This window comes from Chaetodon trifascialis, chromosome 4 (assembly GCF_039877785.1).
Source record: "Chaetodon trifascialis isolate fChaTrf1 chromosome 4, fChaTrf1.hap1, whole genome shotgun sequence".
Lineage (NCBI taxonomy): Eukaryota > Metazoa > Chordata > Actinopteri > Chaetodontiformes > Chaetodontidae > Chaetodon > Chaetodon trifascialis.
The window spans coordinates 30678008-30702753 of NC_092059.1; the positions used below are offsets into that span (position 1 = coordinate 30678008).

A 24746-nucleotide genomic window follows, 5' to 3' on the forward strand; every position below is an offset into this window, starting at 1 on the left:
GACTGACTTTCTGACTGCTCTACCTCCTGGGCCACACCTTCCGATTCTTTCTGGCTATCAGTCTTAACTAAAGTTATTGTCGTGACTTGACTGACAAAACAAGAAACCTACAGGCTACTTAGGGGCTTATATACCCATATTTGCCTTGATTGACGCATCTCCTTTTGTAGCATAGAAAGTGAACAATTCACAGTCCAAACGTGCGTATAGCCATACTTAAAGTATATTTATTTACACATCAAAGACTCGTTCGCAGATGGCAATCGTGCACTTATATTGGTAATAACTCGCATGAAAACATTATTACGATGATGCTGCTTAAACAGACAACGGTCAAAAAACTGTTGCCCTTATAGCTCAACTGGTAGGGTGTGCACCCCATGTATTGAGGCTGTCAGTCTTCTGCAGTGGCCGCAGGTTGGACTCCTACCTGTGGCTCATTTGCTGTGTGTCTTCCCTCTCTCTCTCTCTCTGCCCCCTTTCCTATCGAACCTTCAGCTGTCTCTATCATAAAGGCTAAAAAGCCCCCCCCCCCCCAAAAAACAAAAAAAAACTGTTTGCCTGTACCAGCTACCAATACACCTGAGTGTGATTAGTACATCACCTATTTGATTATTCTCATACTCCACATACCACCTACTGGGCAATAGGGGTACTGCAATGGAAAAGTTATTAAAATCATTTAAAAGAATTTTAACAAATGACATTCTTTTGCATGCAGACATAGGTGAATACGTCTCAACTTATTAACTTGTATCTCTATTTCATTTTTTTCTGGGTCTAGGTAGAGGAAATTGGAAGACATCCAGTATTTGGTGTTGGTTAAGCACCATGGAGGGAGGGCAGTTGATCCAGGTTATTGAGTTTGGTAGAGAATTAGATTTGTGTCAGCATTTTAAAGTTGTACCAAAAATGCCAACACAGTTATGCAACTTATCAAAGGCAGTAGTGATATCTAGTGCAACGAGATACAAGTTAATAAGTTGAGAAGTATTCACCTATGTCTGCAAGAAAGAGAAAGAAAGACATCCTTTATTTGTCTACACAACATGCACACATGCCATGCTTAGGTGAAATTCTTTTTCAGTGTTTAACCCATCCTGGTAAGTCCTTCCTCCGCAGCAGACCAGGAGCGGTGGGCTGCTAGCCAACAGCGGTGCCCAGGGACCCAGTTCCTTTTTTGTCACCATTTGGTCAGGTGGTGATCTTCATGAATGTTTGCAGAGGGGGTTTCTTTTTTTTAAGGAGGATACCCCAGGTGAACACGGTGAGAACATGCAAACTCCACACAGAAAGGTCCCTTTTCTCGAGATAAAGGGCAGCAGGCACCAAAGGCATGGCGGAGGACACACCCTCATCGCCCACAGCGCCCCAAGTGGGAATCGAACCCGGGACCTTCTAGCTGTAAGGCGACAGTGTTACCACTGTGTCACCGTGCCACCACAACCATGCCACCTGCATGCATAAGGATGTCATTTGTTCCTCTGAGTTGAGCAGTCTTAGTCCTATTCCTGTGACAAAAGTCAGATTGAAATTTGTCAAAGATTTTATGACCCGCAAACAGCGTCACCAGCTGGCAGTGACACTGATGAAAAAGCTTAGCTTGGAAATTGGTCTGTAATTCTCTTCTTTAAAAACCATTAAGGTTTGTATGGTGCCCTGTACTCAATATTAATATCCTTTGCCAGTCCCATACCTATTTAAGTGATGAACTGCACTACTTGTGGTTGTTTTTTGAGATTGTAAAATACATTTCAAACTCTTCTGTGGCCTATATACAGTGGCATGCAAAAGTTTGTTCAAAATTTCTGTCACTGTGAATAGTTAAGTAAATAGAAGATGGACTGATCTCCAAAAGTCATTAAGTTAAAGATGAAACAATCTCTTCAATATTTTAAGCAAGATACATGCATTATTTTTGTTATGTACAATTTTAGAGAAAAGGAAATGAGCAAAAAAAGGAAATGAGCACCATATAAAAGTTTGGGCACCCCAAGAGATTTGAGCTCTAAGATCATTTTTACCAAGTTCTGTGACCTTGAGCTTGATAGTACAATCATTTTTGGGAAAGACCAAGTGCTGCCAGTGTCAAAGCTCCTCAAACTTTGTCCCCACAATCGGCAGCCATGGGCTCGTTGAAGCACCTGCCAAGTACTGGAAAATTAAAATAATTGATGCCCACAAAGCAAGAGAAGGCTAAAAAAGGATAGCAATGTTTGTAATGTAATTAAGAAATGTTAGTTAAAAGTAATGATCAAACAGAGATCAAACAGAAGTGTGGAAGATAAAGAAAACTTTCTGAGAGAATTGCGAATGGGCTTGCTAGAAAGGCAAATCAAAACCTGTGCTTTGACTGCAAAAGAGCCTCAGATAGATTAAGCAGACTCTGGATAAGTGGTTCATTCACAAATATGACCTTCATGGAAGAGTCATCAGGAAAAAAAAAGTCCCTGTGTCCTAATCACAAAATTCACCTTCAGAGGTTTGCAAAGGAACAGGCCTGTTGCATTTTGGAAACAAAGCACTGATGAATTTAAAGTCGAACTTTTTGGAGAACACGTCTCCAGCTGTTCAGCCGGTTGGATCAATCATGCTTTGGCCTTGTGTTGCAGCCAGTGCCACAGGGTATATTTCACTGGTAGCAGGAAGAATGGATTCAATGAAATACCAGCACATTCTGCAACCAAGCATCTCACCATCTATAAAAAAAAAAGTCTATAAAAAAGCTAAGAGAGGTAAAGAGGATGTCTTGTACGACAGAATAATGATCCTAAACACACCTCAAAATCCATAGAAGAGGCACAGGCTGAAGGTTTAGCAGTGGCCCTCACAGTCCCCTGCCTGAAACATCGTTGAAAGTCTGTGAATAGACCTCAAAAGATCAGTGCATTCAACATAGCCGAAGAATCTTACAGAACTAGCCTTTGAAATGAAGAATGGCCAAAAAAAAAAAGCCTTTACTGACCATGCAGGGTGGCCAAAGTTTTGCATCGGGCCCTTTTCCATGTTTCTTATTTTGAAACCGTAAAGGATGGAAATAAAAAGGTAATCTTGCTTGAAATATTAAAAAAAACATGAGTGAATGTATTTCCCTCTTTAACATCAATGATGGCATGGCTCCTATTTTCTCAGGTGGTAAGGCTGTCCATTCTTTGTGGCAAAAAGTCTCCAGGTCCTGTTGTTTCTTGAGTTGTCTTGCGTGAACTGCACATTCGAGATCTTTCCAAAGTGGCTCAATGATGTTACGGTCAGGAGACTGTGGTGGCCACTTCATAACCTACATTTTTATTTTTTTATTGTTTTTAACTGTTATTGTTTTTTTTTAGCTGTATCCACTGAATGCACATTTCATCACAGGCACTCTCCAAACTTAGCATTTATGGCTGTGACCATAGAGTTCAATTTTGGTCTTATCATTTCAAATGACTTTGTTCCAGAAGTTTTAAGTTTGTCTAGGTGCTGTTTGGTATGTTCTAAGTGGGCTGTTTTGTGGCATTTGCGCAGGAGCGTCTTTTTTCTGGTAACTTGACTGTGCTACCCATTTTTTTCAGGGACCGGCTTTATTGTGCATCTTAATACAACCACCTCACTTTTTCACAGAAATTGCTTGTTTTTCTTTGCATCCCAACCAATCTTCCTGATAGTTCTGGCTGAAACCTTTTTTGTCGACCTGACTGTATTTTGGTATCGACAGAACACATAATTTTCCACGTTTTTGTCTGAACACTACTGATTGGCATTTTCAGATCTCTGCAGAACTGCAAAAACTACCTTGTCTTGAAGATTTATTCACAGTATCCCACAAAGTCAGCACAGTCCTGGATCAAATGTGCAGGGGTCTCTCAAGAACTAAGAAACTTATTGCCTATCTATACAAAGACACCAATTACAATTAGACAGGTCACAGATGTGGTAACTTAGCTTTTACAGCCATTAAATCCTGCAGGGTGTCAATGTGTGTCTATATTCAGGCCAAACATTCAAGGATTTGTAAGCTTGTAAGTTTCTAAGCACAGCTGTAAGAGAACAATGAGTCTTTATCTGACCTGCCATTACCAGGTGGATAAAATTGGTCGTGGTTACCAGGGCGATCCATCCTCTGCATTGCTGGAGCTTTTGGATCCTGAACAGAATGCCAACTTCCTCGATCACTACCTTGATGTTGCTGTAGATCTGTCAAAGGTGAGAGTGTCTGCTCTTTGCTCTGTACAATTTCACAGTCTCAGGGAAAAAATGACCTACCCATCACTCTCTGTCCCAAAAGGTTTTGTTTATCTGCACGGCCAATGTGATTGACACCATCCCAGAGCCTCTCAGAGATAGGATGGAGATGATCAATGTGTCTGGATATGTTGCCCAGGAGAAACTGGCTATTGCTGAGGTAACACCAATTTCTACCTCTGCACTTCTACAATTATGTAAAAAAAAAAAAAAAAGTGTGCTTTATAAAGTATTTTAAAATGATTTTTTTTTGTATACGTTTAATAAAAGCAGATTGTTTTCTCACTTTTAAGGAATCAAGTAATAAATAAAAATTCAATATGCCTTAGTAATGCATCATAAGATAAAATAACACTTTATTAATTTCCCATAGGGGAAACTTGGGTGTTACAGGCAGCAGCAGTACTATCAGAAGTATAAAAAGACATAGAAAGGAATGAAACACAAAACAGAAAAAAAATAAAATAAAACAAATCTCTTTCTCTCTCTCTCTCTCTCTCTCTCTCTATATATATATATATATCTATATCTATATCTCTATATCTATCTATATATATATATATCTATATCTCTATATCTATCTATCTAGATAGATAGATAGATAGATAGATAGATAGATAGATAGATAGATAGATAGATAGATAGATAGATAGATAGATATAGATATAAAATATGTGTGTGTGTGTGTGTGTGTGTGTGTGTGTGTGTGTGTGTATATATATTCTATGCAAGAAAGTACAGTGTTTTTTATTTTTGCACATTGGATAAAAAGTATGTAGCAGTATATAAAATATTTTTGCTAATGGAAAAAAAGTAACAATTGTCCAGGGAATTGAGATTTGCACATGGGTTTAGACTTGCACATGGTTCAAGTACAGTGTTTTTCAGCATTGCACATTTGTTAGAAAAATACACTGAACAAAAATATAAATGCAACACTTTTGTTTTTGCTCCCATTTTTCATGAGCTGAACTCAAAAATCTAAAACATTTTCTATATACACAAAAGATCCATTTCTCTCAAATATTGTTCACAAATCTGTCTAAATCTGTGTTAGTGAGCACTCTCACCTCACAGGTGTGGCATATCAAGATGCTGATTAGACAGCATGAATATTGCACAGGTGTGCCTTAGGCTGGCCACAATTAAAGGCCACTCTAAAATGTTCAGTTTAATCACACAGCACAATGCCACAGATGTCACAGACTCCCCCCAATAAAGCAAAACTACAGATGTCAGAGCGGCCTTTTATTGTGGCCAGCCTAAGGCACACCTGTGCGATTATCTCAGCAAAGGAGAAGTACGCACTAACACAGATTTAGACAGATTTGTGAATATTTGAGAGAAATGGATCTTTTGTGTATATAGAAAATGTTTTAGATCTTTGAGTTCAGCTCATGAAAAATGGGAGCAAAAACAAAAGTGTTGCATTTATATTTTTGTTCAGTGTATGTTGCAGTATATAGAAGAAAACTATGTGTATGCATAAACTTTATACAAGAAGACACAAATGTAATATTGAAGAAATCTTTTAATATTGCACTCCATGTTACATGTGATGTAATGGCCGGTTGATGAAAAACAGAGAAACACAGTGCAAAACAGTGTAGAGCAGTAAGACAATACTAGAGTTGTACAGTCTGATCGCAGTTGGAATGAAGTACCTGCGGTAGCCTTCCTTCTTACGGAGTGGATACAGCAGTCTGCTGCTGAAGGTGCTGCTTAGGAACCCCACCCACTCATAGTAGAGGGTGGGATGGATTGTCGATGATTGATCAGCCTGGTTAAAATCCTCCTCTCACTCACCTCCTTGATGGTGTCCAGAGGGCAGTCCAGGACAGAACCAGCATTCCTGACCAGTTCAGTCTTTTTTTTTCTGTTCCCCTCTGAACTTCCACAACTCCAGCAGACCACTGCATAGAAGACTGCAGATGCCACCACAGAGTCATAAAATGGTTTTAACAGTGTCTTACATACTCCAAAGGACCTCATTCTTATTAGCACATTAGCACTTAGCACATTACATCCACTGTCACTGTTACTGTGACTGCATGTCTGTCTGTTTCTCTCTGCCTGTCTCCCTCTCCCTCTCTTGCTCTCCCTCTCTAACCCAACCGGTCGATGCAGATGACCGCCCACCCAGAGCCTGGTTCTGCCTGAGGTTTCTGCCTGTTAAAAGGAAGTTTTCCCTCACCGCTGTCTTCAAGTGCTCGCTCATGAGGGAATTGTTGGGTCTCTGTAGATAAAAGAGCTTGGTCTGTACCAGCTCTATATGGAAAGTGTCCTGAGACAACTTTTATTGTGATTTGGCGCTATACAAATTGAATTGAATTGAATTGAATTGAATTGAATTGAATTGAACTGAATCGAATCGAATCAAATCGAATCGAATCGGATTGAATTGGCACATAGAGACAACTTTGGCCTAACTTTGTTAGTCCAGTCCAGTTTGTTGTTGAGGTGAACACTCAGGTATTTGTAATCCCCCACTATCTCAATGTCCAAGCCCTGGATGTTCACAGGTGTAGTCTGTGGTACCTTCCTTCGGAAATCAGTCACCATCTCCTTTGTTTTGCTGGTGTTTATGTTTGAATTGGTTATGAAGCGTCCAACGATGGCTGTATCATCAAAGAACTTCTGGATGTTACAACTGTTGGTGCTGTGTCTAAAGTCTGATGTGTAGAGGGTGAAAAGGAAAGGAGCGAGCACTATCCCCTGTGGAGCCCCTGTGCTGCAAATAATGATTTTAAGTTCAATTTCTCCCTCTCTCCAGCGTTACCTGGTCCCTCAGCTCCGCTCTCTGTGTGGTCTGACTGAGGAGAAGGCCTCAATCTCATCCGATGCACTCAGTCTTCTTATCAAACAATACTGCAGGGAATCTGGAGTCAGGAACCTGCAGAAACAAGTTGAAAAGGTAAAATACTGTAAACCTCTTTCTTCTGTGTTTGCTAAACCAGAGCTTGCATGCATTAGGTTACTTAGAACAGTGTTTCCCAACCTTTTTGAGCCACGGCACATATTTTACATTAGAAAAATCGCAAGGCACACCACCAAACAAAATGTCACAAAAAGTGTATTTATTGAAATAGAATGAAAATCTAGTCTCAATTTGCTCAATTTACTTACTCAGTGTGAAACCTGGGCCTGTTTAGTTGAACACAAAGCTGATATTCTTACAAAAATTGAATTGAAAGACACACAGGAAGAAATTGGATAATCTTCCAGGGCACACCTGATGATTTCTCATTGCACACTTATGTGCTGCGGCACAGTGGTGGGAAACAGTGGGAAACACTGACTTAGAACAAAGATTTTGGTCTGGATCAAGTTTAAGTATGTCAAACAAACCTACTTCTTCTTCATCCTTTGATAGGACCAGCAGAGACTGCTGGTGGTGCAGTAGGTGGGAGGATAGATCCACTCCAATACATTTCATTTTAGAATGCAAAACACTTGCATAAAATAAATACTGCTAATCCTAACCTTAAACCTTATGGCAGGGATTTCCTGTCATCCAGCAGAGCTAGTAATGTGAGACAGACAACGACGAATCCGAGGAGACATGAGTGAGATGTGTGTTGGTAAAATTTCTTGACCCATAACGTAGTAAAACTTAAATTTCATCTTTAAAGGAAATATGAAGTGTGTGACAGAGAGCAAGACCTAGGCTATAGTAGCCTAGAAATAGCCTAGTATTGAAGTATCTTTGTTGGTGGCTAATGTCTATAACACCACTTTTTTTTTCTAATTATTCAAAAAATGTTTCTGTATAAAATGCATCTCTGTTTGAGTGAGTGTGCATTTGTGTGTAAGATAGAAAAAGACAGAGGTAGATATTCAGTTAAGTATCAAAGTCTTTACTAAAGGAAGTAAAATAACCATATACTAGAACTATACTTCTATGATAGCCTATCCATTATTTACGTGTGTGTGTGTGTGTGTCTGTGCATCCGTGCTTGCTTCAATGTTTAAAAATTTGCTTAATTTGAAACTTTGATAGCTTTGGTTAACCTGCTGTTAGTGTGCTTTACAGCCATTTTGCAGAAGTGGATGAAGTATATAGATTCCTTGTTTAAAGGTCCCATATTATGAAAAACTCACTTTTTCTGGGATTATTTGGGGTCTCTTTTGCTGCCACATGCATACAAACTGTGAAATAAGACTGTCCATGTTTTTTTGAGTGAGATACGGATTTCTGAAAGTACCCTGCCTGCAGTTTCCAGATGAGCAGGTCAAATTCGGTGCGGCTAATTGGCCAGCACATTTGAATATTCCCACCCACCACCCCCCTCCCATCAGAGCATACGTACAGTGTCTCTTCACCCACCAGATACAGCGCTACCACCGGATGCGTCATTTTGTTATCGAAAGCAACGGTTTAGGAATCATCATGTCGAGGCGCCACGTGAAGTGTTCTGTTGTTAAAGACGAGCACATATAAAGACGAGCACAAATCACTCCATCGGCTCCCAGCCACAGAGGTCAGAGGAGCAGCGTGGATTGAAGTCAGTTTTGAAGGCAACGTCCCAGCTACAGTTGGCAAAAACCTATTGGTGTGTACTAACCACTTCGAGACTGACTGTTTCTCCAACCTCGGTCAGGACAAGGCAGGATTAGCCGGGAGACTTTTTCTAAAGGAGGGGTTGTAACAATTCTCCTTATTCATAAAAAACCTCAGGGGAAAAGCTACTACGCACTAATCTATAGGTCATGGGTGGATTGGATGTGTGTGAGTTAGGCCACCCCCAGAGACTGATCAAACAAGTCATACTCATAAATTCAAAGCACAAACATGAATCAAACCACAACCAAATTAACGTTGAAATTATTAATTAATGAAAGTGCTTCAGAAACTTCTCATTCCAAGAATTTATTAATGAAAACAAACTTAAATCACGTCGGGACGGCTTAGAAAAGACAGCGTGTCTTGGTCGCCTATAAACAATTGAAAAACAACATAAACACATACACCCAGTTCAGAGATCTTTAAGGTTCCTTCAGTACATTAATATAAATAAATCAGTCCCATGAAAGACTGATTTCCCCCAGAAGTCCAAGTCCAAGGAAAGGAACAAAATAAATCCGCTAAGAGAGGCAGGTGAGTGATGAGTGCCATAGCTGTGATCAGTAAAAACACTATGCTATCTCACCAGATATGCCCCATTGGAATCCAGATCCCATTTGTGATGATGTAGAGCCACAATTCACGCCCCCCCAAAAAACAATCCATACCTCAGTTAGAGTCCTTAAACCAAGGAAAGTTAGGCCGATTGTCCTCCCATGTTGCTGACCTCCAAACACCGTTGTAGCCCCGTCTCTTTCCTCGCTGTCTATCTCTCCCAACCAATGTCATTTCCCTGTTTTTAATACCTCAGAAGCACTCATAAAATAAAATAAAGAAATAACTACAAAAAGTCCATTTCATAAATCCGTTGTATCTGTGCTGCAGCAATATGGCCACTGGTAATATTCACTACTTTCACATAGAAAAAGGTAATGGGAGATGACAATCAAAAAAAAAAATTGCAATTGCAAATTGCATTTTTAACCATCCCAAGATACCTTACACAAGGTGGACCTAGGCAACCATTACAGGGTCACTTCCAACTTTGCATGGAATACCTGCAGATGAGGGACATGTAAGTATACAAATACTAAGCTGTGTGTTTCTTTTGTAGATTAGCATGAACTCTTGCGTGTTGTAGTGTGTGTTTTGCCATTGAGAATGATGTAAGGCTGCTAGCTTCTAGTTACCTCTAGTAAGACATTTTTTGACTCATTCAGAAGCGTTCTTCTGAATTCTCTGAGTCTGAGGTTCTGTAGGAGCCTCCCCTCCTTCTTCAAGATCTGATTCAGGTTCGAACATGTACGGTTGATCTACTGAAGAACTAGGTCTGTTCATTGCCGCCATGTCTGCTACTATCACTCGGGTAGTGCTACGTTAGAGTCTACGCTCTCCCCATTACCATGGTACCAGTTTATGAGTGGGACGTGGACAAATGAGCAGCAGTTTATTTGTATGTATCAAATGTTACAACTGAGAAGTTTAATTTTTTGAAAATTATATCCTCATTTAGAATTTGACCCCAGCAACACATTTCAAAAAAGGTGGAACAGGGTCCTGTTTACAACTCCATTATGGTGTCACTTCTTTTAGCAACACTCTTTAAGTGTTTGGGAACTGAGGAGACCAGTTGCTGTAATGTTGAAAGTGGGATGTTTTCCCATTCTTGCTTGATATATGATTTCAGCTACTCAACAGTTCAGGGTCTCCTTTGTCGTATTTTGCATTTCAGAATGCACCAAACATTTTCAATGATTAACAAGTCAGTACTGCGGGCAGGCTTGTCCAGCAACTAGAATCTTTTACTACAGAGCCATACTGTTGTAAAATGTGCAGAATGTGGTTTGGCATTGACTTGCCGTAATAAGCAAAGCCTTTCTTGTAAATATGTTGTCTACTTGGCAGCATATTTCACTCCAAAACCTACATATATTGTTCAGCATTAATGGTGCCTTCACAAATGTGCAGGTTGCCCATGCTGAGTGCACTAAAGCACCCCCATACCATCAGAGTGCGGAACCCCGGCTTAATCTTTACCTCAAAATGACTCTCTGGGATGCTTTTTTTATACCCAGTCATGTTAGTAACCTGTTGCCAGTTCACCTACTTAATTGTGAGATTTTCCAGCAGGAGTTTTCTTATAGCATTTCACAACTTTTCCAGTCTTATGTTGCCACTGTCCCAAATTTTTGGAATGTGTTGCTGGCATCAAATTCCAGGTGAGGATATAACTTTCAAAAAACAGTTTTGTTTTTTTTTCTCAGTTTCACCATTCAGTATCTGTCTTTGTGTTATTTTCAGGTAAATATAGGGTTTCAATGTTTTGCAGATCATCATATTGTATTTCTTTTTCTGTTTTACAGTGTCCCAATTTTTTTTTAAACATGCTTGTTTATCTGATGTTTTTGGATGAATATTACTGCTGCAGTAATGTGCATATTGCATTTTACTGCTGTGGATTCTTAAGCTTGAGCTAGTTTTGAGCACTTTATATGCCAATGGATAGTTTAATAGTCACCAATGCATCATATTCCATAAGACTGTCATGTTTGTTGCATCGCTATCCTGTGAGAACCACATAGCTCTAAAAATCAACTTTCCATGAGCCTAGAAAAACAGCCATTCTTTGTTACTCTGCATTTTCCATCTGCTTTAAGTGGCTACTTGAATATTATTTAGCTTAAGAAGAGTGTTTTCTCAACCCATACAAGAGATACAACACAGTTACGTGGGTTTCACTGGAGAGGAATAGTGAATTAATGTGAAGAGTAGAATAATGAGGACTCTATGAAAAGCAGTCATGTGTCTCTGCCTCATCATTTTTGTCCTGTTTTCAGGAAAAGCTATTTATCTGTCGCCTTAGTACCAGCTTAGGTACCTGTAAAATATTGTATAATAGAAAGTTAGCAGGCAACCCTCTGTTTACGCTAGCATGCACATGCCCAGTGTACATGAATGGTCATGTGATATGCCTTTTCAGGTGTGTTATTATGGATGGAGATAATTTCTGGAAAGGTGCGGAAATGCTCATCTTGATGGTGTTAGTTTTCATTTTAAAATACCATTTTAAAACATATTCATGTGGACATGACATTAATTTGGAAAGCAGTAGATGGACAGTGGTTCAAATGTGAGAAAAACATTGTTTCTTATCCTAACAACACAGAAACGTCAGAAAGTAGCACATCCCCCAGTGTTGTTTTTTGGTGTGTAATTACTTTTCGATCTTTGTCTGTCAGGTTTTCCGTAAGGTGGCATTCAGTATTGTCAGTGGTGAGCGTACCACAGTGACTGTTACACCTGACAACCTGCAGGACTATGTGGGTAAACCTGTTTTCACAGTTGATCGAATGTACAATGTCACCCCACCAGGAGTGGTCATGGGGCTGGCATGGACTGCTCTTGGTGAGAGACGCGTGCACACACACACACACACACACACACACACACGCACACAAAACTGTATCAACAGAAAATGGTCTGACTGATGGTCTGTCTGCATTTTGTCCTCTGTGTAGGAGGGTCGACACTGTTCATTGAGACTTCACTGCGCCGTCCTTTGAGAGGAGCAGACCCTAAAGGAGAGGGGTCACTGGAGATTACAGGTCAGTCAGGACGGCCACAAACTGAGTCACTCTGCAGAGTGGAGGTTAACCAAAAGGTGTCCAGTGCTGTTGTGATATCTTCACCAGATACTGAACTGAAAGCATATTAAAGATGTTTGTGCTCCCCTACAGGTCACCTGGGGGACGTTATGAAGGAGAGTGCAAAGATTGCTTCAACCTTTGCTAGAGCATTTCTGATGACCCAAGAACCAGAAAATCACTTCCTCGTCACCTCGCACCTCCACCTGCATGTCCCTGAGGTAATCATGGTGATAGAGTACTGAAAATAAATGTTTTACACATCACTGTGCTTAATCTTAAACTTCTATCTACCTACCTCCTACCTAAAAAGTATGCAAATTAAAATGCATTTTATTTGTATAGCATTTTTAGAAACAGAAGTGCTTAAAGACACTAAGTGTATATTTCCAAAATATCCTGTTTAGTGTCCACTGTGATAGTATCAAAAATACACCGTGGCTGGCAGGAGTGATCATTCCTGTCTGTTTGTCTGTAACTGTCATTTCTTTCTAGGGGGCAACTCCCAAGGATGGACCAAGCGCTGGCTGCACCATTGTTACAGCACTGTTGTCCCTGGCAACCAACCAGCCAGTGCGTCAGAATGTTGCCATGACTGGTGAAGTGTCACTGACTGGCAAAATACTGCCAGTAGGTGGAATCAAAGAGAAGACTATAGCTGTAAGTTTAAGACACACACGCACAGATATAAATGGTTGCCAACATATTCAAAACATGCAACAATAAGACCTCCTTCCAAAATCAGGTTTATTACCAATTCAGCTCTCACATACAAGGAATCTGCCTTGGAATTTTGGATGCATAAAAATAAACATAGTAAGAGAAAATTAAAAATAAAACACAAAGTACGAAGTCAAGAGTCATAAATATGAAATAGCTCGACAGTGTTTAAAATGAATGGAAGGAATGTGCAAAAGTTCACAGTATAAAGAATACGTGCAACTAGAGAGATAAATATATCTGCATTAATGCAATACTTTGAGACTTTATGTTAATGTAACATGTAGTGTCCATGTGGCAGGATGAGAGTCTGTGTTTGCCTGTGTAGGTCTCAAGCTTTGTTGATGAAGCAAGGTGTGTTCAGGAAGAAACGGTTCTTGTGTAAGGTTTTAGTCCTGGAGGGGAGCATTAAAAGAGTACATGTCAGAGTGAATGACTCGCCACAGTCTGTCCTTGTCGTTGGCAGTGGCAGCGGTGCACCTGATGGTGATGGATGAGAGTGGATTCAATGATGGTGGTGTAGAAGTACACCATCATCTTGGGCTGGTTGTTTTTCTTCAGCTGCTGCTGGAAGTACATCCCCTGTTTTGCCTTCTTGGTCATGGAACTGATGTTCAGCTGATGTTTAGCTCCCACTTGAAGGGTAATGGTCTGTCTGCATTAGGTCACCAGCTGGTCAGTCTTCACTTATAGGTGGACTCATCCCGACCAGAGATGAGCCCAGTGGCGGTGGTGCCATCCACAAACTTCAGGAGCTTGATGGACTGATGACTGGATGTGCAGCTGTTGGTGTATAGGGATAAGAGTAGAGATGATAGGATGCAGCCTTGTGGGTGGTTATGGTCTGAGAGTCATACAATATTTTTCCAGCTTCACATGCTGCCTGTCAATATGTGATCCACCTGCAGGTGGAGTCAGACACACTCAGCTGGGAGAGCATGTCCTGCATCAGAGCCAGGATGCTGGTGTTAATGGTGGGACCAGAATCCACAAATAGAATCAAGGCAGGCATTATGGCATAAACCAGTTTACACAGATTTCACAAAAGGCAGTATAGTGTAGTTTTTCAAATGACAGTTTGCATGAACAACAGAATACTATATATTAATTTATCCTTCACAGTTAGCTAAAATGATTGTTTATGTATCTCACACACATAAGCACAAAAGAGCAACGTAGATATAATCTGGCTGCTCTGTTCTGAAAAATGTGAGTTTTGTTTTTTTAGATCATTTTAAGCAGCACGTTACTAAGTGACTGGGCAGTACTCCAGGTGTTCCTTGAAATAGTCCTTTATCATCAATGTAATCAGTATGGACAGGCCAAGATAGTAAGCCGTCACAGTTAAATCAGAATCAGAATCAGAATGCCTTTATTAGTCCCCTGGAGGGGAAATTAAATTTCAGTTACATCCCGTCCAAGAAAAGTAAAAAGGACAATGACACATAACATGGGGAGTACAGGAGCGGGAGAACTGTGGGTCTGCACAATCTCTCACGAGCAGCGTCCAGTTTACTTAGATGAGGAGAACAAGAGAGAGGAAGAGGCCATCCATCCATCCATCCATCCATCCATCCATCCATCCATCCATCCATCCATTTTCTCCCACTTCATCCAGGGCCGGGTCGCGGGGGGAGCAGTCTGAGCAGGGACGCCCAAACTTCCCTCTCCCCGGACACTTCCCCCAGCTCTTCCGGGGGGATCCCGAGGCGTTCCCAGGCCAGCCGAGTGACATAGTCACGCCAGCATGTCCTGGGTCTTCCCCGGGCCTCCTCCCGGTGGGACATGCCTGGAACACCTCCTTAGGGAGGCGTCCAGGGGGCATCCGATAAAGACGCCCGAGCCACCTCAGCTGACTCCTCTCGATGTGGAGGAGCAGCGACTCTACTCTGAGCTCCTCCCGGGTGACAGAGCTCCTCACCCTATCTCTAAGGGAGCGCCCTGCCACCCTGCGGAGGAAACTCATTTCAGCCACTTGTATCCGAGACCTTGTTCTTTCGGTCATGACCCAAAGTTCATGACCATAGGTGAGGGTAGGAACGTAGATTGACCGGTAAATCGAGAGCTTCGCCTCTCAGCTCAGCTCCTTCTTCACCACGACAGACCGGTACAGTGACCGCATTACTGTAGCCGCTGCACCGTTCTGCCTGTCAATCTCACACTCCATCCTTCCCTTACTCGTGAACAGGATCCCAAGATACTTAAACTCCTCCACTTGAGGCAGAAACTCCCCCCCAACCCGAAGGGAGCAAGCCACCCTTTTCCAGTCGAGAACCATGGCCTCGGACTTGGAGGTGCTGACTCTCATCCCAGCTGCTTCACACTCGGCTGCGAACCGCCCCAGTGCATGCTGAAGGTCCTGGCTTGAGGGAGCCAACAAGACAACATCATCCGTGAAAAGCAGAGACGAAATCTGCCGGCTCCCGAACCAAACCCCCTCCGGCCCCTGGCTGCGCCGAGAAATTCTGTCCATAAAAATAATGAACAGAACCAGTGACAAAGGGCAGCCCTGCCGGAGTCCAACATGCACCGGGAACAGGTCCGACTTACTGCCGGCAATGCGGACCAAGCTCCTGCTCCGGTTGTACAGGGACTGTACAGCCCTCAACAGAGGGCCTCTAACCCCATACTCCCGGAGCACCTCCCACAGAATGACGCGAGGGACACGGTCAAATGCCTTCCCCAAGTCCACAAAGCACATGTGGACTGGTTGGGCAAACTCCCATAAACCCTCAAGCACCCTATCGGACGGATCCTCCTCTCCAGTACCCTGGAATAGACTTTCCCAGGAAGGCTGAGGAGTGTGATCCCCCAATAGTTGGAACACACCCTCCGTTCCCCCTTTTTAAAAAGAGTGACCACCACCCCAGTCTGCCAGTCCAGAGGCACTGTCCCCGACTGCCACGCAATGTTGCAGAGACATGTCAACCAAGACAGTCCTACAACATCCAGAGACTTGAGCTACTCAGGGCGGATCTCATCCACCCCCGGTGCTTTACCACCGAGGAGATTGCAAACGACCTCAGTGACTTCAGTCCCAGTGATGGATGAATCGACCTCCAAGTCCCCAGTCTGTGCTTCCTCTACAGAAGACATGACAGTGGGATTGAGGAGATCCTTGAAGTATTCCTTCCACCGCCTGACAATATCCCCAGTCGAGGTCAACAGCTCCCCATCTCCACTGTAAATAGTGTTGACAGAAAGCTGTCGAGGAAATTTCCTCGAGGCCGACCGGTAGTCCTCCTCCATGGCCTCCCCAAACTCCTCCCAGACCCGAGTTTTTGCTTCTACAACCGCCCGAGCTGCCGCACGCTTGGCCTGCCGGTACCCGTCAGCTGCCTCAGGAGTCTCATGAGCCAACCAGGCCCGATAGGACTCCTTCTTCAGCTTGACGGCATCCCTTACTTCCGGTGTCCACCCCCGAGTTTGGCGGTTGCCGCCACGACAGGCACCATCGACTTTACGGCCACAGCTACAGATGGCTGCATCAACAATGGAAGTGGAGAACATGGTCCATTTGGACTCTGAGGTGGGGGGGGATTAGGAAAAAAAACAAGTTAAGTGAAGTGGCGTTAGAAAGACATTCCTGCTACAAAATACAATATATTTAGTTTTGGCAATGTTCAGTTCTAACTTTGTTCATTTTTGCCCATTTAGTAATGGAAATCACCATGTAGATTCTCTCTCAGCTCCACTAATGTTGTTGACACACAACAGAGTTGAGTGATCAGCATACATAACTAGGTTGGATTTTGTAACATAAGGTATATTGTTAATAAGAATTGCAAAATAAAAGTGGCCCCAAACAACACCACAAAATATTTTTTACTGTCAGAAAAGCAGCCATTGAAAAATGCAGTGTTCTGCCAGAGAGAGATAACTTCATCCAGGCAAGAGCCAAAGGTGAAAAAGTGTTCATCCATACTTATGCAGTGCTAGTAGAGCACCCTATCAATAAGCATGCAGAGCTGATGTAAAGCATCGTCATAACAAAAATGAAGTCCACTCCGTTCAATGTATCTGATTGAATTTTTTACTTGAGAAAAAGGTGACTGTGCAAAAGTACATGCTAAAAAAATGAACCTGAGCAGTTTTACAGATTTGTTTGTTTTAACACAGGTATGTCCAGGCGCTCATTCAGCATCTGGGCAGATTCAGATTCAGAATATTTATTGTACCCTTGGGTAAATTTGGTTTACAGTGAGTGAGTCACCCCGTATTGTAAACACACAGAACAACACAAGACAAGACAAATTGACGACAGTGCTTAGGCTAAAACATCTAAACATCAGCAGAAGATAAAGGTTTGCCATCCATAAAAATAAGATATAAGAAACGATAAAATAAATAAATAAATACATAAATAATGTTGCAGTTTCTCTCACTTATTGATAGCACTGATGGCTGCTGGTACAAAGCTGTTTTTGTAGCGTCTGGATTTACAAGCAGGTACCATGAACCTCCGACCTGATGGGAGCAGCTGAAACTCACCATTAAGAGGGTGGGAGTCATCTGTTACAATAGAGTTGGCTGTCCTCTGTAGCTGTTTAGCATACAGGGGTTCTGGATGAAGCTGAGACTCTCCAATCAGCTTGCTAGACCATTTCTCAATTTGGTTTAAACAGTTTTTGTTTTTCAAGAACACGTTTCCAAACCATGAAACAAGACAGAAAGATAAAACTGATTCAATAAAAGCACGATAAAATGAGGTCAGCATGGTCCTGTCAATGTTAAAAGTGGACCGTTTCCTCAAACAAAACAGACACGGACGTCCTTTTTTGCACACAGCTTCGCAGTTTGCCTCAAAGTTCAGTTTGTTGTCGATGACAGTACCAAGATATTTGTATGTGTCAACACACTCCACTATCTGGCAGAGTACCGTTATCTCGTCCGAGCATACGGAGAAACTCCTCTGTTGAAAACACTTTCAGCCAACAACAGCCTTTTTTCTGCTTGCTATTGTTCTTAGCTCTCATAAAAGGATGAAATGCAAATAAAACAGTAAAATAACACTTCAGGCTGCTCAGCAAGGTCCTCTGTGAGCACTCTGCTCATTCATGAGATGGAGCGGTGAAACTCACTGTGTGGTTACGCCGGTCAATAGCTCAGCGACCTAGAAACACCAATGACAATCCAGAAGGAAGTAACCCTGCTCTGTTAAGGTTACTTGAAATGACTTTTCTGCTCATGCTCTGACAAAGTCATGTGATGGAAAGGAAATATGAGATAAGTAATCAGTGCAATCAATTTTAGCACTTGCTTCCACATTCATGTCTTGACCTACAGAGGAACACAAGCCCTAAAACACACTATCCATGTTCCCAGTGTAGCGTGACCTCTGACCTACTGAGAACCCATATTCAGATTTAACAATTTAATGGATAATTCTGACAGTTCTGGAATCTGTGAAGTTTAACCCGTGGAATTTTTTGACCATGTAAAGAGTAGTCTTTCATGGGAAATTTGATGAAAGATTTTACAGCTTTTCCTTTTAACATGGATACATCCAGCAAAAGTCTGACTTTGAGGACATCACTTGACTTGCAGTCCCAACTGTGGCCACTAAGTAAAAATCACTGTACAGCCCAACACTATTGGGGGCTGGGATTGTACCTTCAACCTTAGCAAGACTACAAAGTTGAAAAAGCAGCTAGCGGCTCCCACAACAGCAAAGTGTTGGACAGATGGAGCAATTGTCAGAAATTAATATTTTGTTTGCACAGAGGTATTTTTTATATGCCTGTGCTAGAGGAAATGTCAGGGGGTCACTAAAACTATTAGGAATCTTGGGGACCATATATCTGCAGCAAATTTTCAGACAATCTCACCAGTACTTCACATAGTTCAGATATTTCTGTGGGCCTACATGTTGGATGAATTGAAAAAAGGTAAAGTTACAATCCTTAGACTCCACTTTTGTAAGGGCAAAAATATACCTGTTTTTCTAGATGTCATTTTGAAATAAGTGTCAAAGTTACAAATTAATGTTTATGTTTACTTAAGAATTTGAACTGGATTTTCGTGTCCCTGTCAGGCCCGTCGTGCTGGTGTGACCTGCATCATCTTACCAGCTGAGAACAGGAAGGACTTCTCTGACCTGGCAGACTACATCACCCAGGGTCTGGAGGTCCACTTTGTGGACCACTACAGCCAAATGTACCCCATTGTCTTCCCACAAAGTTCATCATAACCTGCTTTCAACTACAGTGCTAAAACCAAGACAAGATAGATTAGGACTTTTTTCCACTGCACTTCAGATCCCAGAAGGCTATTTGCTACCACAAAACAGAGATTGTCATCCTAGTTGTAGTTAGTAAAATCCAGTTATTGACTGATTCTTGTAAATATGCAGTCCAGAATCTGTGGTCCTGTTTTGGTGAATTATTTGTTCCCATATCCTCCAATGGAACAGCTGGCGTGGTGATACCTCGCATACAATTCAGTTTCAACCACCACAGGACTCCTGAGTCTAGGAATACCGCCATGTGATTGAGGACAGCGTCACAGGACTGAAACCATGCAGCCAACTGTCTCAAAGACAGACACATACATACTGTGTATGTCATACACAGGGATCTGATGGTGACAACAGTGATGATGAACATTGGTTGAGGTGACGTGTTTGCTGCCAGGCAGCCTCATTACCCACAGCTCTCATTATACAAGACCGTGGATGGACTCTTTCATAGATCTCTTGTAGTATTTTATATTATTATTGGCCAGATGATAATGAAATAAATAATAATCACAACTCTGCTGGTTGCTGTTAATTGTTCCAATCAACCTGTGAATCTGTGAATGCATTTCTAATTGACAGAACTTAGATTTGATCCATCCAAAGCCTTTAGCTATCAAGCTTAACAAACAGAAACATGAAGATGTCTTAGATTAACCATATTTACATAGCACAACTTTGCAAACTGTCACACGTAATGACAAAAAACATATACTGTAAACTAACACATGACACATTCAGACACTTTCAGTGTGATGGAGTATGTGTGCATTTACTCTTGCAACATGGAGATCAAAATTATTTTGATGTGTGAAAACGGAATCTCAACTCTTTGGAGCATAATTAAACAACTTAAAACATGAGGTGCAAGGAAACAATGGTGGATGATCAGGAACAAACTCCTACAGGAAAGCTGAAATAAAAAATATTTTATTACCAGTTTGAGGATATTAAATATTCTTGTTTTAAGGGACTGGTTGGTGATGTTCAAAAGGGCTACTTTCTCCTGAAGAAAATAAACAGTTTACAGTGAGGTAACTTTTGATGTTGAATGTTGACAGAACAGAAGTGACATTGTTTTGTCGTAAGACACAGGGTTTGTGTAAGGCAGGCTCTAATTTCCTTGCGTTTTCTGCTCAAAGAAGTTTTACCCTTAATTGGCTATTCTTTATTAGATATGATCAATCTGTCTTGATCAATTATCAATACGTACCACAGTCCTTTAAAGTAGCTAATAAAAACTCCTCTTAAAAAGCCTACTCTTGATCCAGGGGTTTTAGCCAGCTATAGACCATTATCTAACCTTCCCTTTCTCTCTAAAATTCTTGAGAAAGCAGTTGCTGATCAGTTGTGTGACTTTTTACATAACAATTGTTTATTTGAGGATTTCCAGTCAGAAAAGTCAGAAGAGTGCACAGTGGCAGCACTGGTTAAAGTTACAAATGACAATAATATCAGACAAAGGACTTGTCTATTTACTAGTCTTGCTAGATCTTAGTGCTGCATTCAACGCCATTGGTATCCTATTAGAGACTGGAGCACTTCATTGGCATTAAGGAGTAACTGCACAAAGCTGGTTAAAATCCTACTTTTCAGATCAATTTCAATTTGTGCAAGTTAATAATGATTCCTGTGTGCTTGCTAAAGCCAGTCACGGAGTTCCGCAGGTTTCAGTGTTTAGACCAATTCTATTCACCTGATATATGCTTTCTTTAGGACACATTATTAGGAAACACTCCATAAAGTTTCATTACCATGCAGATGAAACCCAGCTATATTTATCAGTGAAGCCAGAACAGACCAATCAGTTAACTAAACTCTATTGGCTCTATTTTCGATTTTGCCGCTGGCGCGACGCAGCGCGGCGCAGACACGCTGCAAAGTCAGGTCTGCTTCGCTGATGGGGTGTGGCGGCGCAGACTTTGGTATTTTTGTGCACCGCGCCGCCGGCGCAACTCCTCCCCCTTCTCATCTCAGTCCCACCCAGCGGCGCAACTCGGGAGGGGGGAGGGGAGAAGGCGTGGAAGTGGGTTTGACACAGCCGAATCCAGTCTTCACCAATCACACCAGCCCCTAGCCTGACCTTTAAAAACGCCACTGGCGAGGCGCATGGCAAGTTTCGAGGATGACTGAGCCCGCGCAGGAAACTGACGCCCAAACTTCTCCCAGGAGGAGAACCAGGCTCGCAGTGGCCGTATCTACGGCCTCACGAATTTTTTTTCCAATACTGTCTGTCTGTTTAGTGTGGGAAATTATTGATCATCAGATGTTTTTTTGAACTGGTGTAACCGCAAATACTCACTTAATGACAAAGCTGGGCGGCCAGGCGTTCACTCCTCTCCCGTGCGCTCTGCTGCTCTCCCAGTTGACACGGCACATGCAGTTCGGCCTCTCTCCATCTTAAGTCCCTCAATGTGTCCTCCGTGAGTTCATAGTGACATCCATGTCATACAGCCATGTTGTGTAAAACGCAACATGCCACGAAGAATGCACCCACACTCTGAGGGCTGCATGTTAATGAACCACCTGTCCGGTCCAGACATCTAAAATGCATTTTGAGAACCCCAAATGTGCGTTCGATGACTGACCGAGCACTGCTGAAAACACCATTAAAACCACGCTGCCGTTGACGGTGTGATATATGGCGTCATCAATCACGTTTTCAGTGGATAGCCGTTATCACCTAGCAGCCACACATCCAGAGGGGTGTCCCCCTGAAAGACTGTAGGGATGCAAGAATTCGCCAGGATGAACGAGTCATGTGCCGACTCGGGGAAATTGGCATACACGTTTGTCACCAGGCAATTTGAATCACAGCAGATTCCAGACATCCCTGTTTCACCTGTGTACATTCGGTCAGGTTGAGTGACCATTACGCGTGCCGCACGCGCTTGCGATGTGGTCACATGATGTACTGATCAAAATATATAAATTTAGGTCTGACTGTATGTGCTGACTCAGATACTTGCGTTGAATCGTGGCTGTTGCTAATTATTGATCGCAGTGAAATGCCAGACACTGTGGAAACCTTCCTGTGAGGTATTGGTGACGTGGGCGCACGACTCCGCCGCTTTACGAAAATCCACTTGCCCAGTGGTGAGCCGGTGGCACATAGAGTTGACCAGGTCTGGGGTGGCGAGCTTTCAGTGCACTTTTACGCCACCGGCGTGGACCAAAATGGACCGAAAATCCAAATCCGCCGGCTGATTATGCCGACACCTCCTCCTACTGCGCCGCAACGCACATCCTGGCGTACCTCTGTGTGCCTCTGCTTACCAAAAAACCAAGTGCGCTGTGCGCCTGCCTGTGCTGCACGAAAATACTACTGCGCTGGGTTCGCACCCTGCGCCGCGCTGGCGGCGGAATCGAAAATAGAGCCCAATGTCTTGGGTGACCTGCATTTTTTGATATTAATTCGGTCAAAACTGAAGTTATAGTACTTGGTCATAAAAATCAGCCACATCCTGTCTCACAATGATGCAGAAAACCTAGTTCGAAGACTGTGTGGCAGGGCAGGTGACGAACAGAGCCTGACAACTAGGGGTGTGGCCGAGTGGAGGACGTTCGAGTTGTTGCTTCACATTGGTTTTTCCTCCGGTTGTGATTAGATGTGCGTCCAGAGAAAAGTGAGTTTCAGTTGTGTTCTGATTGCCAAATGCATGTTATTGTCGTGCTGTTACTCTTTACCTGTTAGATTCAGGTTTATATCTGGTGCTAATGAGTGTGTATTGCTAATGATTAAAGGTGCTCGTTATCGCCAGTAATGATACGAATGGTCATCATTTATATTTCTATTTATTATACTGACCGTCCTTTTTCTTCTCACTTACACATATGTGATACAGACATATCTCTGTTGACTGTATATTTTTTTTAGTTCTCATGTGTTTTGAGGAAGTTATGGAGATGCTAAGGATAATTATTATTAGTGTGTATATTCTGAGCTGTATTTGGTTATTAATGATCATTATTATTTTTGTTTATTCCAGAACCACACACACACACACACACACACACACACACACACACACACACACACACACACAACCATATCTTTAAGGGTGATGTTCTCTTGAATTAAAGCACCATAAACAAATTATCTGTTTCATCCTTGAGTCTTGGGGGAACCTGGTGGAATGAGTTCTGACGCTAATTCTTGTGCTTTGCGATTACACAGAGACGCCAGTCAGCTACATATGAGAGTCTATACTACCCCATGCATTGTAACTTCCAGGTTGGATTACAGTTTTTCACAATTGTCAACACACATTTCTCAATACAATAACAGCTTTCTCATTACTGCACACACAAAACTGAAAACTGCACACACAAAATGCTAAACCTGACACTCAAATCTCTACATTGTGTTAACAAAATGGAACTCATGTTTTCATTTGCTACACACAGTCATATTTTCCAATGACACATACCATTCATTGAGCACACACAACTAAGCTTTTGCTGCACACTACCAAGCATTTACAGCGCATTGTAGTGCAAAATTGAAAACACTATTGTAAAATGGAACACACCATATGAATGACAATGACTCTGGAAAATAAGATATTTCTCCTTTTGTAAAAATGACTCAGTGTAGCCTACTTTTTTCATAAAACAAACTTAAAACAGCACACAAATATGCAGCCAAAAATGTTTTTTTATTGTACATGTTTGAGGAATCATCATGATCAAGCATCATCATGCCTTCGGTTTCTGTCAGGCCAGAGGGCCTCGTCCACATCACAGGCGATGTTCTCCCTATCTAGACATCTCTGGAAGAACCGCCTTGAGTGGCGCATGAATCCCTGAATGGACTCGAGGCTGACATCACCACAGGCTTCCTCCATGGCCTGGACGAGTGGGACCTGGGTCTGGGGGTTTCGCTCATACACCTTCCACTTCCAAGCAGAGAAGAACTCCTCTATGGGGTTGAGGAATGGAGAGAACGGCGGGAGGAATAACACCGTAAAATGTGGGTGGGCCTGGAACCACTGATGTACAAGCAGAGCTCGGTGGAAACTCACATTGTCCCAGATGACAACATGATTAATTCTTTGTGGATCATCAGTGTGATCTGGTGGAACAAGTTGTTCGTGGAGGTCATCAAGGAAGGCCAGCAGCAAGTCTGTGTTATAGGCACCAAGATGTACATGGCGGTGCAGGACACCATGGTGATTTATTGCTGCACACATGGTTATGTTCCCACCACGCTGGCCGGGGACCCCAACAATGGCCCGTATGGTATTTCTTCCCCTGCGCCTTCTCTTGACCAGATTAAACCCAGCCTCATCTATGAAAATATATTCATATAGTTCATTTGCCGTATCAAGCTCCTGGATTCGCTGAAACAAAAACAGAGAGA

General features: G+C 42.3%; 1 protein-coding gene across 1 annotated transcript in view; it reads left to right on the forward strand.

The window, feature by feature from the left end:
* lonp1 (lon peptidase 1, mitochondrial) overlaps positions 1–23473 on the forward strand; it is a 35304-nt gene extending 11831 nt beyond the window's left edge. The window contains exons 14-21 of the mRNA XM_070961313.1: positions 4060–4182; positions 4265–4381; positions 6995–7135; positions 12025–12190; positions 12304–12390; positions 12523–12650; positions 12925–13089; positions 19184–23473. Of these exons, the coding sequence (XP_070817414.1) occupies positions 4060–4182; positions 4265–4381; positions 6995–7135; positions 12025–12190; positions 12304–12390; positions 12523–12650; positions 12925–13089; positions 19184–19339 (1083 nt within the window). The 3' untranslated portion in view covers positions 19340–23473. The remainder of the gene's footprint in view (positions 1–4059; positions 4183–4264; positions 4382–6994; positions 7136–12024; positions 12191–12303; positions 12391–12522; positions 12651–12924; positions 13090–19183) is intronic.
* Positions 23474–24746: the final 1273 nt, after the last annotated feature.